This window comes from Pygocentrus nattereri, chromosome 19 (assembly GCF_015220715.1).
Source record: "Pygocentrus nattereri isolate fPygNat1 chromosome 19, fPygNat1.pri, whole genome shotgun sequence".
NCBI lineage: Eukaryota > Metazoa > Chordata > Actinopteri > Characiformes > Serrasalmidae > Pygocentrus > Pygocentrus nattereri.
The window spans coordinates 33,120,075-33,134,171 of record NC_051229.1 but is presented as its reverse complement, the minus strand read 5'-3'; the positions used below and the strand labels follow the sequence as shown (position 1 = coordinate 33,134,171).

Sequence of the window (14,097 nt, the reverse complement as noted above, 5' to 3'; positions counted from 1 at the left end):
CACAATGCTAGCCTTTGCAACACTGATATCAGGGTAGCATTTGATATGCAAATGAGCCCTCTAGCAATTTTTAACATGTGCTGTTGACATCTCTTAGACCTTTAGACTTTTTATTTTATCTGTTTTAAGGATTTCTACTAAACAAGATTATAACCATCAAAAGCTCATAAACGTATTTTTAATATATTACAAGGTATCTCATATTTACAATATTTCACACTTCAATTGCAATATAGATCCAACAACTAGTTAGAAAAATGCAGTCTAGACTTTCATGTTAAAGGTTCACAAATGGGTTTTTAATATAAATTCTTGAACATAAATTGCCTAAAGGTTCCTTGAAGAGATTTTTGGTTCCCTTGGGCAGTGGTTCTGCTTTTCCCCAAGTGGTCCACATGTTTTGCTCAATTCCTATGGGTTACAAATTAGGCTAGAACGAAAAAGTTGACTGTCTGGGTGGGGGGCCCTGAGGACTGGTTTGAAAACCTCTGTCCTAATGGACCTTATAATAAATGGTTCTTTAGAGAACCACTTTTATAAACGTTGCAAAGTAGATTGTGTTCCTACTATTTAGCAATCTAATCAGAGTTGGTCCATACTGTGCAGCCCTAGTTCAAAGTGATACTCTCTTATCTTCCCTTTTACTAACCCACAACACATCCTCATTTCAGCTAAACTAAAAGTACTGAAGTACTGGCCTAAAGGCAACAAAAGGACAGCTAGGGAACCTCCAGCAATGAATGGTGCCCCCTAGAGGAGCCTGGGGCCCAGGGTCCTGGAGGGGAAAGGGAAGATTAGGGAAGAATGGAGAAGAGCACAGGGAGGAGGTGTGAGGAGAAACACAGTCATCAATCTGCAGTCCCACTCTTAGTAAACAGCAACAGGTTATTGAGTCACTGGCGCAGGATGTCCTTCCTTCACAGGAAGAGAGTCAGAGGAAGAGGGATCAACACCCCTCCAACCCCTCCCCTCTTCAAACAAGACCCTATCTCTGTCCTATCTAACCCAACTCTCCCTGATATAATGATTGGCGGCTGTTGGTCCTCCGCTGGTTTCAGTGAGACTGAGTGGGTCTATGGAAAAATGAATGGATTACAGGGGTCCAAGCATATTTCAGGAACCTGTCTGCAAAGATTGATTTGTATGTGTGATGTGTGTAGCCCAGGGATGACTGAAGCAGGACAGTGATTGTAAGATCGTTTTCTTTTGAGGGTGGAGACAGCTAAAGAGAGAGAAAGAGAGAGAGAGAGAGGGATTGGAGGGGAGGAGATAAGGGAGGAGCTAACAGCATTCTACAAGACTGAAACATGCTTAGGCAGTCAGTCAAACTCAAGACGCTCACAGGAGAACTCAATCACCATCTGGACTAGCGGTGGGACAGGAGAGGGAACAAGGGGTGATCTGCACCTGTCCCACAAACACACTCCCTCTCACACATACACACACACACTCGAGGGAGAGATCAGACGGCTCTATGTGTGGCTGGAACCAAAGTCTGTCGGTGAGTGAGACTGCTTGAGGGTTTTCCTTCCTTTGATTGATTAAAAACAACTGGGAACTGGATGTTTTATGTCTGTTATAGTTTTGGTTGTTTTCTTCTGGGTTGCTAAAACTGCATTGTTGAAAAGTTGAAAAGATTTTCTGTCACAAAATCTGCTGTTTATTTCAGTCTGATTATTTATTACAGTCACTTAAAAAAGTTTGTATATTTAAATAGCAAAATGTGCTTTTTCTTAAAGAATTTAAGATTTTTTTTATTCCTAATTTTTGTACATGAAGTGGAATGAATAGTTTGTTTAATTAGCTAGTGGAAAATACATATTCTATTGAATTAGATGCAAAGATATGGCCAAACTCGAAAAAATTGACATATGTTTAAACATACTTTAAATTTAAAACTGAAGGATTACAAATTGTATTTTTAAAAATGTTTATTTAAACATTAAGAATTTAATTTCTTCAGTATTCCTATCACTTCCACATTTCTTTTAAAAGTGTAAATATGTATATTTTTTCTGATTCGCTGTTAAGCATTACTTGCTGACAGAAAAAAAAAAAAAAAATACGGTTGTGCCCAGTTTGTTCATGTTCGGTTTCTCGGTTTCAATATTAGTTTTGATCTTGCAGCTGTCCTACACAGCAAATAATAAGCCAGCTTGCAGTATTCTGTCATCTCTTAACTTGTATCATGGAAACTATATAAATAGGAACATCAATAGACAAATACGTGCATTAAATGTATACTGGACTATTCATTTTAATGTGAGTTGTACTTCCAATTTTGAAGATTCCCAGAAGTCCCAGAATTGTAAAAAATCTGATAAAAAAGAAAAATTTAGATAAAAACAAATCACATTTTTCATTTACACACAAAATATACATCATAAAATAAACACATCCTTCCTATGTTCAGTGGATTTTTAGATGGTGGTCTTAATGCTCTGGGGTCCAATAGGACTGTCGTTCGGTCAGTGCTGGGTTAGGAAGTGTTTGAAGTTTGTTTGTGCTGTTGTGGCCCCCCTATGGAAAAGGTTGTGATTCGTCCCCTTTTGTTCTCCACGCACACAGTTATTCCCTAGGATGGTTTACGGAGTCCGTTGCTCTACAACTCCGATTCCAATTTTAGCTCCATTCAGATACAGACGGGACTTCCTTCCTCCGCCGTCCTTGTTTGTGACCTTATTTTTCCAGCCAGAGGCGAGAGAAGGAGAAGGGAAAACAGCAGTAGAAATAGCGAAGTATGGAGAGTGAGGAAAAAGAGGGTTGGAGGTGGAGATGTAGCAGCATGCCATCAGAAGAAGCTTGGGACTGTAGTTGGATTTGTATGTGTTGGTTTAAGAGTCTATTAAAGAAAACATGAACGGAACTCCGAAGCTGCTGCTGGTTGATCTCTGTGTGGTTTTTATTTTTCTAGTTAACTCTGGTGTTATTTTCCATTCCATTAGCGTTCTGTCTTCTAAGGAATAAGAGATGAATTGCCTTTTTCCAGCGTGTTCATTTTTTTCGTTTTAATTTCCTGTTTGCTGTAGTAGATCTGGTTTAATTAATACATAAAAATATTTACTCAGCACATTCAAGTGAATGCTTATTTTGTGTGAAATATGTTTAGTTAGCTTTACTGGAATGTCCATGTTTAGTTACTGTCTTCCTAAAGCATAACTGAACTAAGACTTTTAAGATCTTTAGGAACTCGGATACACATTTCAGACTGCTGTCCATTCAGGGTCACTCTCAATTCAATTCAGTTAGCTTTATTAGTGTGACCTAAAGATTTGTAGAATGGCAACCTTACACTTTTTCTTTCTCTGTCAGGCGGCCTCTCAGCATAGCTCTGTCATGTTGTCCACTGAGGGGGCTCCCCACACTGCTGATCAGGTGGACCCAAAGATGGAGGTGGAGGACGCCGACATGTCCAAATGGACGGAGGCTGAGTTTGAAGAGAAATGCACCTATACAGTGAAGGACCACACGTGGGACAGCCCACTGGAGAAGCCAGAGCTGAACCGGGCCCAGGCCTCCCTACCCCGTAACCTGGCCTTCAGACACTCGCCCGACTCCAAAGAGGTATGGCTCCTCTCAAAAAACATGCTCACACACACACCACTGTGACTCAGTGCTGGCTCACACACTCACAGACTGAGGAACTAATGGCCTGCAGGATGGTGTTTGGGTTTGTGGCGTTGGATTCATGTGTGATACTGTATATGCCATCTGCTCGTAAAATGCTCCATGAGTGAGTGTGCCTATTGTTAGAGCGGCAGCCTACCTTATCTGTCTGCCATAAGGAAAAGAAATTCTTGCTATCAAAAGAATACAGAAAATGTCATAATTCTTCTTTATTATTTTTTTAAACACCATTTTACAGTATTACCTGCCCTTTCCATTCTGGCAAACAATAGCAGTGGTCAATAGGTTACACAAAATCTTATTACATACCTTACTAGCTTGCACTATAAAGTTACTGGTTCACAGATATGAGGTTTTCTTATGACAAAGCAAGACAAAAAGAGTGAGAGAGAGGGAGTGCAAGCAAGAGAAAGTCAGACGCTTTGTCATCCGTGTTTATGACATACCTCCATAAAGCCGTTCCCGCTAATCACACCATCATTTGTCTTCTTTCTCTTCGCTGTCGACAGTGCTTTGCAACTCATGTCAATGGAAAAAAAATGTCAGTAAATGTTGATACCTCAGAAAGTTCGGCAAGCACTGCAGTGTAGACGTTTTGAACCCCCCCCCTCCCTCCTGTCACATCAAACACTCCTTTATCTGGGACAGACAGTGATGATGGGTAAACTTCTCTTTACTTCTGAGTGAGGAGAACCTTCAAAACGTACCAAGATCAGCACGATAGATTTTCTCATCACTCGTTTCTTTTGTCTTATCACTTCCTTCAGGATCAAAAACAGGGCCACTTTACAGAAGATTAATTTATTAGTTGATGAAAACAGTTGTGAATGGTTAACACTGCTTATGAGTACAGAGAGAAAGAGAGAGAGAGGATGAAAGGGAATGTGGAAGTGTGGAGGGCTTTGGCATGAAGCTAGGAAGCTACGCTAAATCTCTGTTAATGATTTATAAAAAAGGACTTCTAATCTCCGAAATGAACCACCGCTCTGCTGTAGGTTTGGGGGATTTCCTACCTCTTTATCCGCACGGTTGTTTGTGTTTTGGGGTGAACGTGGAAGAAAGGTGGTGGTGGTGGGGGAAGAAGAGAGCGGATCTTGGCCGAGGAGATTAGATTGAAGTTTGTCTGTTGTAATCCAGTGCCGTTCCTCTCCACCTCTGGGGCCTTTTTTCTTTTCTTTTTTTGATGCTGTTTACCTCAAAGGAAGAACCATGCTATAATCGTAGGTGTGGATTTGTGCTTTGAGGCCTACAGTGGCGTTTGATGTGGTGGGGTGGGCAGCTTAGTAATGAGGGCAGGAGGGAGGGTCCAGGTGCTTAATGAGAGGTGAGATAGGGCCAATGAGTCTTCTCGGTCTCTCTCGGAAGTGCACATGACCTTGCTGATGCCTGACCCAAGAAGTGGTCCAAGCAGTTCAATTTCATTTACATAGATCACAAGTCTTGAATCTAGTTTCTGGTCCTGTATTTTGCATTCACTGATTAATTGGCCACTGGTGAAAAAACCCAGGACTGAAAATCGGATTCACTTTCCAGATTTGAAAATCTCTGATAAGATTTTTACAACAGACATTCCCTCGAAGCAGCTTTCCTGATATCCAGGACCAAATGTCTACCTAGCCTAGGCTCACAAACCTGGTCCGCTAACAACAGAATTCTGTCTCTATATCTTTCTAAGTCACTCTTTTTTTTTTTACGAGTAATCAGGTGACTTGATTGACACCTAAAGTGGGATCTCCACTGCTTCATTTTGTCATACTTTCTCATAAATGCCTTGCAAACCTGCTCGTAAATCATTCTGCCTAGTAGTGCCTTATGACATGATGGAACGTAATGTCGAGGGTAATCAACTTGTTGGATTACGTCCTGACATAACAGTCCCTTTTTTTCCCTTCTAGGTAATCGGCGTAGTGAGCCGAGAATACATCCCCAAAGGCACTCGCTTCGGCCCTCTAGTGGGAGAGAAATACACCGCAGAAAATGTCCCCAAAGACGCCAACAGGAAGTACTTCTGGAGGGTAAGTCGGTTGTTTTCTTTCAGAAGCTTCACTTTCAGTAAAGGGGGAGCAAAAGGGAGTAGACAAGAGAGAAAGAAAAAAAAACAACGTAGCAGGTCACTTCCTGTTCCACTGACTTACTTCCTGTGTGACATCATGGGTGCAAGCAGAGCAAAAAAAAGAAAAAAGAAAACGCTGAGTAAGGGTATAGTGTTTGGGAACCACAGGGCTTGCGTCGGCGGCCTGGCTGACAGAGAGTGAACGTTTTGTTTCATCTTGCGTGATCTTGTTTTGACTGTGCCGCTCTTGAATGTCGAAAGGGGGTGTAGAATGACTTGGCAGCGCTCAAGCCTGAGGTCTGGCTCCTGATGCGGTAACAGTCAGTCGGTGAGGTCTGGGTCTGTTGCTCGAGACCCACCGGCTTTTTTTTTTTGCTGACGGTAGGCCTTGGTATCATGCGGAAAGACTATGCAAACTGCCAGTAAAGCCTGTGAAGGTTTAGCCATCTCTTCCCCTGCCTATGTCTTTCAGCTGTTTGCTGTCTGCAGCTGTCGTCATGGGGAAAGTGCCAAGTCACTTTGGTCATGAACCAAACCATGACAGTGACATTTCTTGCCGTTTCTTTTGTTTTGTTTTTTTCCCCTTACAATTTTAAAAACATTATAGCAGTGGTCACCAACCACCTCCTAAAATGTTCCTTTCAAATCTAATTAGCTATAACCATTTAGCTATAATCACTATTAAACCTTTTTGAGTTTCAGACATTTGGGTCAGAGCCAAGAGAAGGAGTTGGTGACCATAACATTGCATCATTTTAGAGTTCCCCCAGTGGAATCCAGCTCTTTACCTGCTAAAGGCCCTGCGTGTTCATATCTGCAGTTCTTTCCTACCTTACAGGAGATCGTAGTACTGAGATAAGGGTGGTGTGGAGTAGTGGGAGGTGTGGGACAGTACAGTAAAACGAGTAGCAGAAGAGTAGTACCAGTGTCACAGAATAGAGGGAAGCCTCGCACAGGGCTGAGTGATGTCACAAAAGCGTTCCTGGAAATGGACAGGTTAGTGTAAACAAGACCTGCTAACCTTAAGAACTAGCTCAAAAACGTGTTCCATTTCATAACCCCGAGAGTGTGACCAAGGGAGTCTGTGTGTGTTTGCGTATGTGTATGAGTGAGAGAGAGAGTAATGGAGAGGCGACATGCAGATTCAATATGAGAGTGCAAGTACTGGTGGGGGCGTGCAAGTTGAGTCAACCTCGTGGCTTTATAAGAGACTGTAAGGTTTAGTATCTCCCACTTGTCTGTCTATCTGTCTCGAGGGCGAGTGCTGAGAACCATAATGAGGAACTGAGTGAGTAGAGATGGTGGGAGACAATGCAAGGAATCTAATAAGTTTTCTCAAAAAGCTAAGCTGCCTTTTACATATACTTGTCTAGCTTGTGGTGACAAATAATTAAAGACACTGCCTGTTTTCTGTTGTCAGATTTATGCAGAAGGCGAGTTCCACCACTTTGTGGACGGCCTGGACGAGGAGAAGAGCAACTGGATGCGTTATGTGAATCCAGCCCATTCGCAGGAGGAGCAGAACTTAGCAGCCTGCCAGAATGGCATGAGCATCTACTTCTACACAGTGAAGGCCATCCCAGCTGACCAGGAGCTGCTGGTGTGGTACTGCTCCGATTTCGCCCGCCGACTCAACTACCCTGCCTCAGGAGATCTCATGATGCAAAAGCTCAGTAAGTAGAATGAACATTCTTCCTTGAAGCAATAGCTCAGCGTAAAGTCGTCAAATATACAATTTAATGTGGTGCACAAATGAAGTTAATTGGTCAAGATAGGTTTGGTGTCTAAAGTTTGCTTATGAAGATAATGCAGCTGACAAGAGCCTACTAACTACAGGTCTAAATCATCTTACACCTGCCTCAGAAAGCTTTAGTAATCTGAAATAGAAACAAATAGAGCTTGACACTGTATGGTTATGCTGTTATCTGTAACTTTAGGCAGCTATTGTATATTATTGTGTATGGCCAAACTCTTTCTTTAATACAGTATATTGATGTTTCAAGGGTGTGGCTGTTATGGAGGTTAGGTTTTCCTGGCCTTTGCTTTCTTCAGATTAAGTCAAGGGGAAGTTAGCTGTCTTCACTGGAAGGATGTAGTCTGTTATTATCATGCCAACCGAACACGCTCTTCTCCCTTTCATCGGAAGATCAGAATTCCTTGAGCCATTTCATTTGCTTGTGTTTTTGTCTCTCTCACTGCGTAATGTTGCTGTTCAGACATAGTTATGTTTGAGTCTAATTACACAGGAGGGGAGGTGCAATGCCCCAGTCATCTGCACTTAAAGACTCTCTTTCAACATGAAAGCTTGCTCTACACGCTCAATCTGTTATTGCTCAACCGGTAATAAAAGTCTCAAAGCGAAACCTTTTGTCGTAAGAGACAGAGAGAGAGTGTGTGGAGTGAATGAATGAGTGAGAGAGACAGAGGAGGGAGGAGACAATACTCAGGTGTGGCGGGAACAGGCCAGTCTTAGTGTCTCCGCTCCCCTGAGCCATGCGCATGCCCTCAGGCTATGGGACGCTGTTGCCTGGCCCATTCAGCTCCACATATACTCACACACAAATGCTAGTCTGTAATTAGGCCTGCTGCTGACCCACCGCTGACAGCCAAGCTTCTACCTGCTACCTGAAAGGTGCCTTCTTCTGTCTGTATCTCTGTCAAAGCATCAAATCAAAGCCAGTCATAGCACAAACAGCCTTATAGCCACTGCACTACATGACTCAGTCTAATGGAACGGGCCAAGATGACTGGCAGGGCCTCCCACATGGGACTGATTTAGAAAGGCTTAGGCAGTTCACTGGACCTCTTCTGTTTTTCGAGGTAAAAATGGTGCTTCAGTCGAGCAGACTTTTAAGGACCTTCACGTCATCACAGAGTTTTTGTAACCTCACTGACACACACATACACACACACACACACACACACACACACACACAAACGCATATGCAGCACTTGCCTGGGGAGGCGGGGAGGCGTGGACAGCTCTTTGGCACAACTTCTTAATTTATTTGGCACTTTAAAAGAGAGGGCTAGAGAGAGTGAGGGAGAGAAAAAAACTGCCCCATTGACTACTTGAACTTCCTGGCGGCAGGGCCGTGCTGACAGATTGATATCTGTGAGATCGCTGGCTGTTTGTTTTGCACAAGCTCTCTGGGGAGGAACAGGATTGGCGCTATCTCTGGGACAGGACGGGGGGGTACCGATAACTTTTAACTGTGTTTACATGTTGCTGCTGGAGCAGAGGGATGGGGGCCCAAGCGATAGGAAGATCTTTTGGAGGATACTCATTTTGCACACACACCCCCCCACCCACCCACCCACCCGCCCAAGCTCAGAGAGACTCAACCCAGGTCACAGGAAAAGAAGCAGGAAGCGATTTTGATTATTTACATCCTCTTTTAAAGTTTCTTCTTTTATGAGGAAGGGTACAGAAAGGGAGATTAGAGAAAACCATGTGAAACGTAAAATTGACCTTGTCAAGACCTTCTTTCATCAGGCAAGGGGCAATGCTATGGACAGATAGGAGGATGGATGCCAACCCCTTAGGACATGAAATTTTGCTCTTGAAATTTTTTTTTAGTCTTTATTTAAAGTAATTACATCTGACACTTGTTTGTGAGGGTGCATGTCTCTGTTTTTTTTTACTTTTTATTTATTTATTTATTTTTAAAAACACCTCTTCCACGTGACACGGTTTCCCACTGCTATCAAATGGTCTTTGTTTGCTAAGGGTGCTAAGAGAGGTGCCTTCATTTTATTTTGAGGTGTCTTGTAGATATATGCAGTAAATGGAGTCAGGGGCTTTGTGAATGCTTATTAGTAGGAAACTTTCAATCATCTGCCGCCACATCCATTAGATAGTATCAGTGCTTTGAGAAGAATCCACCCCACTCCACCGCCCTGACCGGGATCTGCTGTCATGCCTCACATCCTGTCTGCAGCCCCAAGCTCAGGACAATCTGTCAAACTGTCGTCCCTAATTGAACCACTAGGCTGCTTGTTCTCTGAACCTCCTTGGATTGAGAAGATCTATGTGTTGTGCAACAACAGATCTCATGTAGCAAGAAGCCAATGGTGTGGGAAGGAGCCCATTAGTAGCGTACCTTAGTTCAAAGAGAGTAGGGTAAAGACCCAAGCATGGCAGAGAGAGCAACAGAACTTAAGCATGAAAAAAATTCTAATGTTAAACTGGTAGCTTTAGAATGTCACTTTTTAAATGTGATCAAAAGCAAAACTTTCCACACACTCATACGTAATTATGTGAACTATTCTAGCCCTTGGGACTGTTGTGAGAATGTTGGGTCAGTGATTTAATCTCTGTGAGGAAGTTGTTAAGTCTGATGTGCCATTGTACTGTGTGTCTTACAGAGCAGAGTCTGGCAGAGGCAAAACAGCAGGTATCAGAAGAAAAGCCTGTGGTGAAGAGGGAGCACACAGTCTCAGAGATCCTGAAAGACACAAGGAAAGAGCCCGCCAGGCCTCTACCGACACGGCCTCACTGTCCAGCCAGCCCTGACCGACACCTTTACCACCGCGTCATCTACCCTATTCGTCCACAACCTCAACACCACCATCGAGAGGACTTCATAAAGGCTGGCCAGACCATCTGCTTTGCTACTCGCTCACCTGGACAATCTTCAACCACGCCCAGTCCATCAGCACGCAGCAGCCCTGAAATCAGTCCTGGGAGCAGTCCTGCACCACGAGATCCCAGGGAAGCCCTGTCCACCCTTCCATCATCACTCTACAGAGGCAGTTTGGGTCAGTACCCAGGCTACTCCCCACCTATTCCCATTTCCTCCTTCTACCCTAATCCACATTATCTTCACTATTCAATGAATGGGGCTCCTCCAATGGGAAGTGTGTTTCCTCCCATGTATCCCTTCATCAACGGCTTGCTGCCCCCTCACATGCCCCACCCATCTGCCATTCTTCCTCCTGAGGGAGGCCGTCATTTTCTACTGCCACCCTACAGGGATTTTCTGATCCCACCACCCAAGAGTGCCTTCCCTCGAGCAATGACCCCAAAGGACAAGCCCCCACATGGACACCCTCATGCCCCTGCCAGCGGTTCCCCCACAGCTGGCTCTTCGGCTACCACTGACCAGCAGCCTGCCAACCCTACCTCAGCCCAACCGGGTGCTGGACGCTCAGAAGACGAGGCAATTAATCTCAGCAAGATGAAGCGAGGCCCAGCAGGCTACAAGACTCTGCCATACCCACTGAAGAAGCAGAATGGCAAAATCAAGTACGAGTGCAATGTATGCAGCAAGACCTTTGGACAGCTTTCAAACCTGAAGGTAAAACACTCCCTTCATTACACTTTCCTTGCTCTACTATACACTTCCACACATGCCTCTTGCTAAGAATGTATGAATGAGACCCTGTCTCTAACTTACCTCCCCCTACTGCTCTGTTCTTAGGTGCACCTGCGAGTCCACAGTGGCGAGCGTCCCTTCAAGTGTCAGACTTGCAACAAAGGCTTTACCCAGCTGGCCCACCTGCAGAAGCACTACTTGGTACACACAGGAGAGAAACCCCATGAGTGCCAGGTGAGCCTGATCTCCACTCATTAGACACCTGACAAAAAAGCTCTGTTAATCCAGACTGTGGACATTCTTCTATAGTTCTTAAAGTTCCTGCTCCATCTCCACAGGTGTGCCACAAACGTTTCAGCAGCACAAGTAACCTGAAGACCCACCTGCGGCTGCACTCAGGTGAAAAACCCTACCAGTGCAAGCTGTGCCCAGCCAAGTTCACACAGTTCGTCCACCTCAAGTTGCACAAGCGGTTGCACACACGAGAACGCCCCCACAAGTGCCCACACTGCCACCGCAACTACATCCACCTCAGTAGCCTTCGTCTCCACCTGAAGGGCTACTGCCTGGCTGCCATGCCATCTCCGTGCTGCAGCCTGGATGAGCTCAATCGTATTAATGAGGAGATTGAGCGCTTTGACATCAGTGACCATGCTGACCGGCTAGAAGAGATCGAGGGCGTGGATGTGGAGAGGCTGGTGGAGAAACAGATCTTTGGTCTGCTCTTTGGCCGTGAAATGGACCTTAAGACCTCATACCATAAAGGCAGTGATCTTCCCCTGCCACCTCTTTCCAATACCTATGGTCTATACGAGCCAAGCAGTGAGACATCAGTCATCAAACTCTTGCCTGTCAAGGTGAAACAAGAGACTGTGGAGGCGATGGAGCCTTAGCCCCAGCTCTAGCACACACCCACTAAAAGACAGGCTGACCATCAGCTTCAACTCCCTGGGTCTAAGCTGTGAACAGCCACAGGTGTAAATAATCCTTCTCATAAAGAGCCAGGCTCAGGCCTTTGTCTTCAGGGACTTACTGTACTCAGGGCTAAGAGACACTGTTGCAGGCTGCTAGCGGTCCAATGTGTCCTACACTTACTTTAGGGACAATCATCTACTCTTAATTTCCTAGTAATATTATTGATGTTGTTGATGTTTGTTATTGTTATACTTTAATAATATTTGGTTCAGTTTAGTATGAAACCTTCTTAATTTATTGTTCAATTTGTTATCCTTCGAAAACAATTATGTTTACAACGACTGGGTAATTCATTGTAATTGGATGTTATGTATATTTTTTTCTCTTTTTTGCCATTCTTTTGTATATAGTTTCTTGCGGCCTGCATTAGTTGCGTGTTTGGCTTCTGATTATGATAATGTCTAACAGAAACAAGGAACTCACCTTAATTCAGGGTTTTAATTCTTAAATGCAGGCTGGTATTTAAAAAACAAAAAGGTAGCTCTTTTTGTGGAAGGCTATGGTGGAATTTAAAATTTTGAAATTGTTTCAAATGTTAGGGGAAAAAATTGCTTTCAGATGAACCACCCGCAGGCCTTTCCATAATCTCTGCAGAGCACTCTTCAGTGTACCGAAAAAAGGGCATTTTATATATTTTCAACAAGTTACCTCAAATTATGAGTGTGTGTGTGTGTATATAGTCTGTGTGTGTTCTGAAGGAAGTCAGAGGCATATATGATATTTATTGCTTTTCTACTTGAAGAAGAAACCAAATGTCTTGGAGTGCAGCTCTCCATGTGGTCCAAATGAACAGGAGTCTGCTCGCATGTAGCACACTGGCTATGAAGCTGAGAGTACTTCTCTATTCACTCACTAATTTTTCCAGAACAATACTGATACCAAAAGGGGGGGGGGTGAAAAGGAATGCTGAGCTAGTTACCAAAGTTCAATCATTTAAAGAGCAATGCGTGTCTATGATGAAGTGTTAGTTGCTCTTTAGCTGTTGTCTGTTCTGTACATTTTTGTTGTTGTTTGCCCCTTTTGCGCTCATGGATGGCACAAACCAAAGCGCCTTGGTCTTTATATGCACTGGTTCTTTTTCATTTTTTGTCCTCTATGTTTTCTTTTTCTTTTTTGTACTCATTTTAGACATAGTTTTGTCAAGCCCAGCCATTAAGACTGTCTCTCCTTAAGGCAAAAGTATGTGCCGTGAAGCAGTAGCATCTCTTCATTTCTCTCTCCTGAACTATGACCAAAGTCTTCCCCACATCTTCAGCTTTAAACTAAATATAAAAAAGACAAAACAAAAAGAAACCCATCTGTCTCTATGTTTACATACTGGTTTACATAGTTATTTAAGTACAACTTGTTAAAATGTAAATTATGATATAAATGTTTACTGACCTAATGAGACTTTGTGTTTTTTTTCATGTCTTATATTTTTCAAGCAGTTACGAGAACTTGAGGAAAAATCGTATTATTCTCCCAGATGATTTACAGAGCGTGTGATATTGGTCCAAGCTTGACAACATCTTCAAGACTTTTAAACATTTTAATGGCATGCTGGAGTCAGCCACTTGTGATGTTTACAGAATTTAGCACTGAGGTTAAACGCGTGAGAAAATGAATACTGAAATCATGAAATAATCAATAATGAAAATGAATATAAAATGTGTGAGAAATAAATCAGTCAGTCAATCAATTCAACACAGGACATTTTAGTGCAGGATCCGACTCAAAAACTCAGGCCCAGTCAAGCTTTAGTCATTTCCTAGCCCTATTTGATATGAAATCAATGAAATGACTGAACGGATCATGGAATTCATTTTCTGACTCAGCATTTTCATTTTGCGTTTGAATTGGCGCCCTGCTTTCTTTCCAGCATCTTATTATTACTACTAGGGAAACTGAACATTCAGATATTAGAAGAAGGTTCCACTGCCCTCATGATCATGGCTGAAAATAAAAACAGCGGGGGCTAACAGAGTGGCTGAACCTGGGATGTCTTAGTGGTGCTGATCTGAGGTCAGCCCTGATAACTGAGATCACCCTTAATAGTTGAGGAATCAGATTCTAGATCAATAATCCCACTTTGAGGTGCTGAAAGTTAACAACTAGTTGGCTGTAGAAAACTAATGTATTGAT

The 14,097-nt window shown here is 43.3% G+C and overlaps 1 protein-coding gene across 1 annotated transcript; it reads left to right on the top strand.

Annotated features, from left to right (window-relative positions):
- The first annotated feature begins 1,336 nt into the window (after positions 1 to 1,336).
- prdm1a (PR domain containing 1a, with ZNF domain) lies at positions 1,337 to 13,360 on the top strand. The gene is made up of 7 exons (XM_017711361.2): positions 1,337 to 1,501; positions 3,313 to 3,564; positions 5,523 to 5,642; positions 7,101 to 7,353; positions 10,049 to 10,980; positions 11,104 to 11,232; positions 11,337 to 13,360. The coding sequence occupies exons 1-7, from the start codon at positions 1,475 to 1,477 to the stop codon at positions 11,889 to 11,891; spliced, it is 2,268 nt and encodes a 755-aa protein (XP_017566850.1). The 5' UTR covers positions 1,337 to 1,474; the 3' UTR covers positions 11,892 to 13,360.
- Positions 13,361 to 14,097: the final 737 nt, after the last annotated feature.

Bases quoted from the DNA above. Each gene is read 5' to 3' on its own strand.
- prdm1a (XM_017711361.2), top strand. From the start codon at position 1,475: ATGTGTGGCTGGAACCAAAGTCTGTCG. The intron at 5,643-7,100 runs GTAAGTCGGTTG...TTCTGTTGTCAG, and splicing joins ACAGGAAGTACTTCTGGAGG to ATTTATGCAGAAGGCGAGTT. The intron at 10,981-11,103 runs GTAAAACACTCC...CTCTGTTCTTAG, and splicing joins GACAGCTTTCAAACCTGAAG to GTGCACCTGCGAGTCCACAG.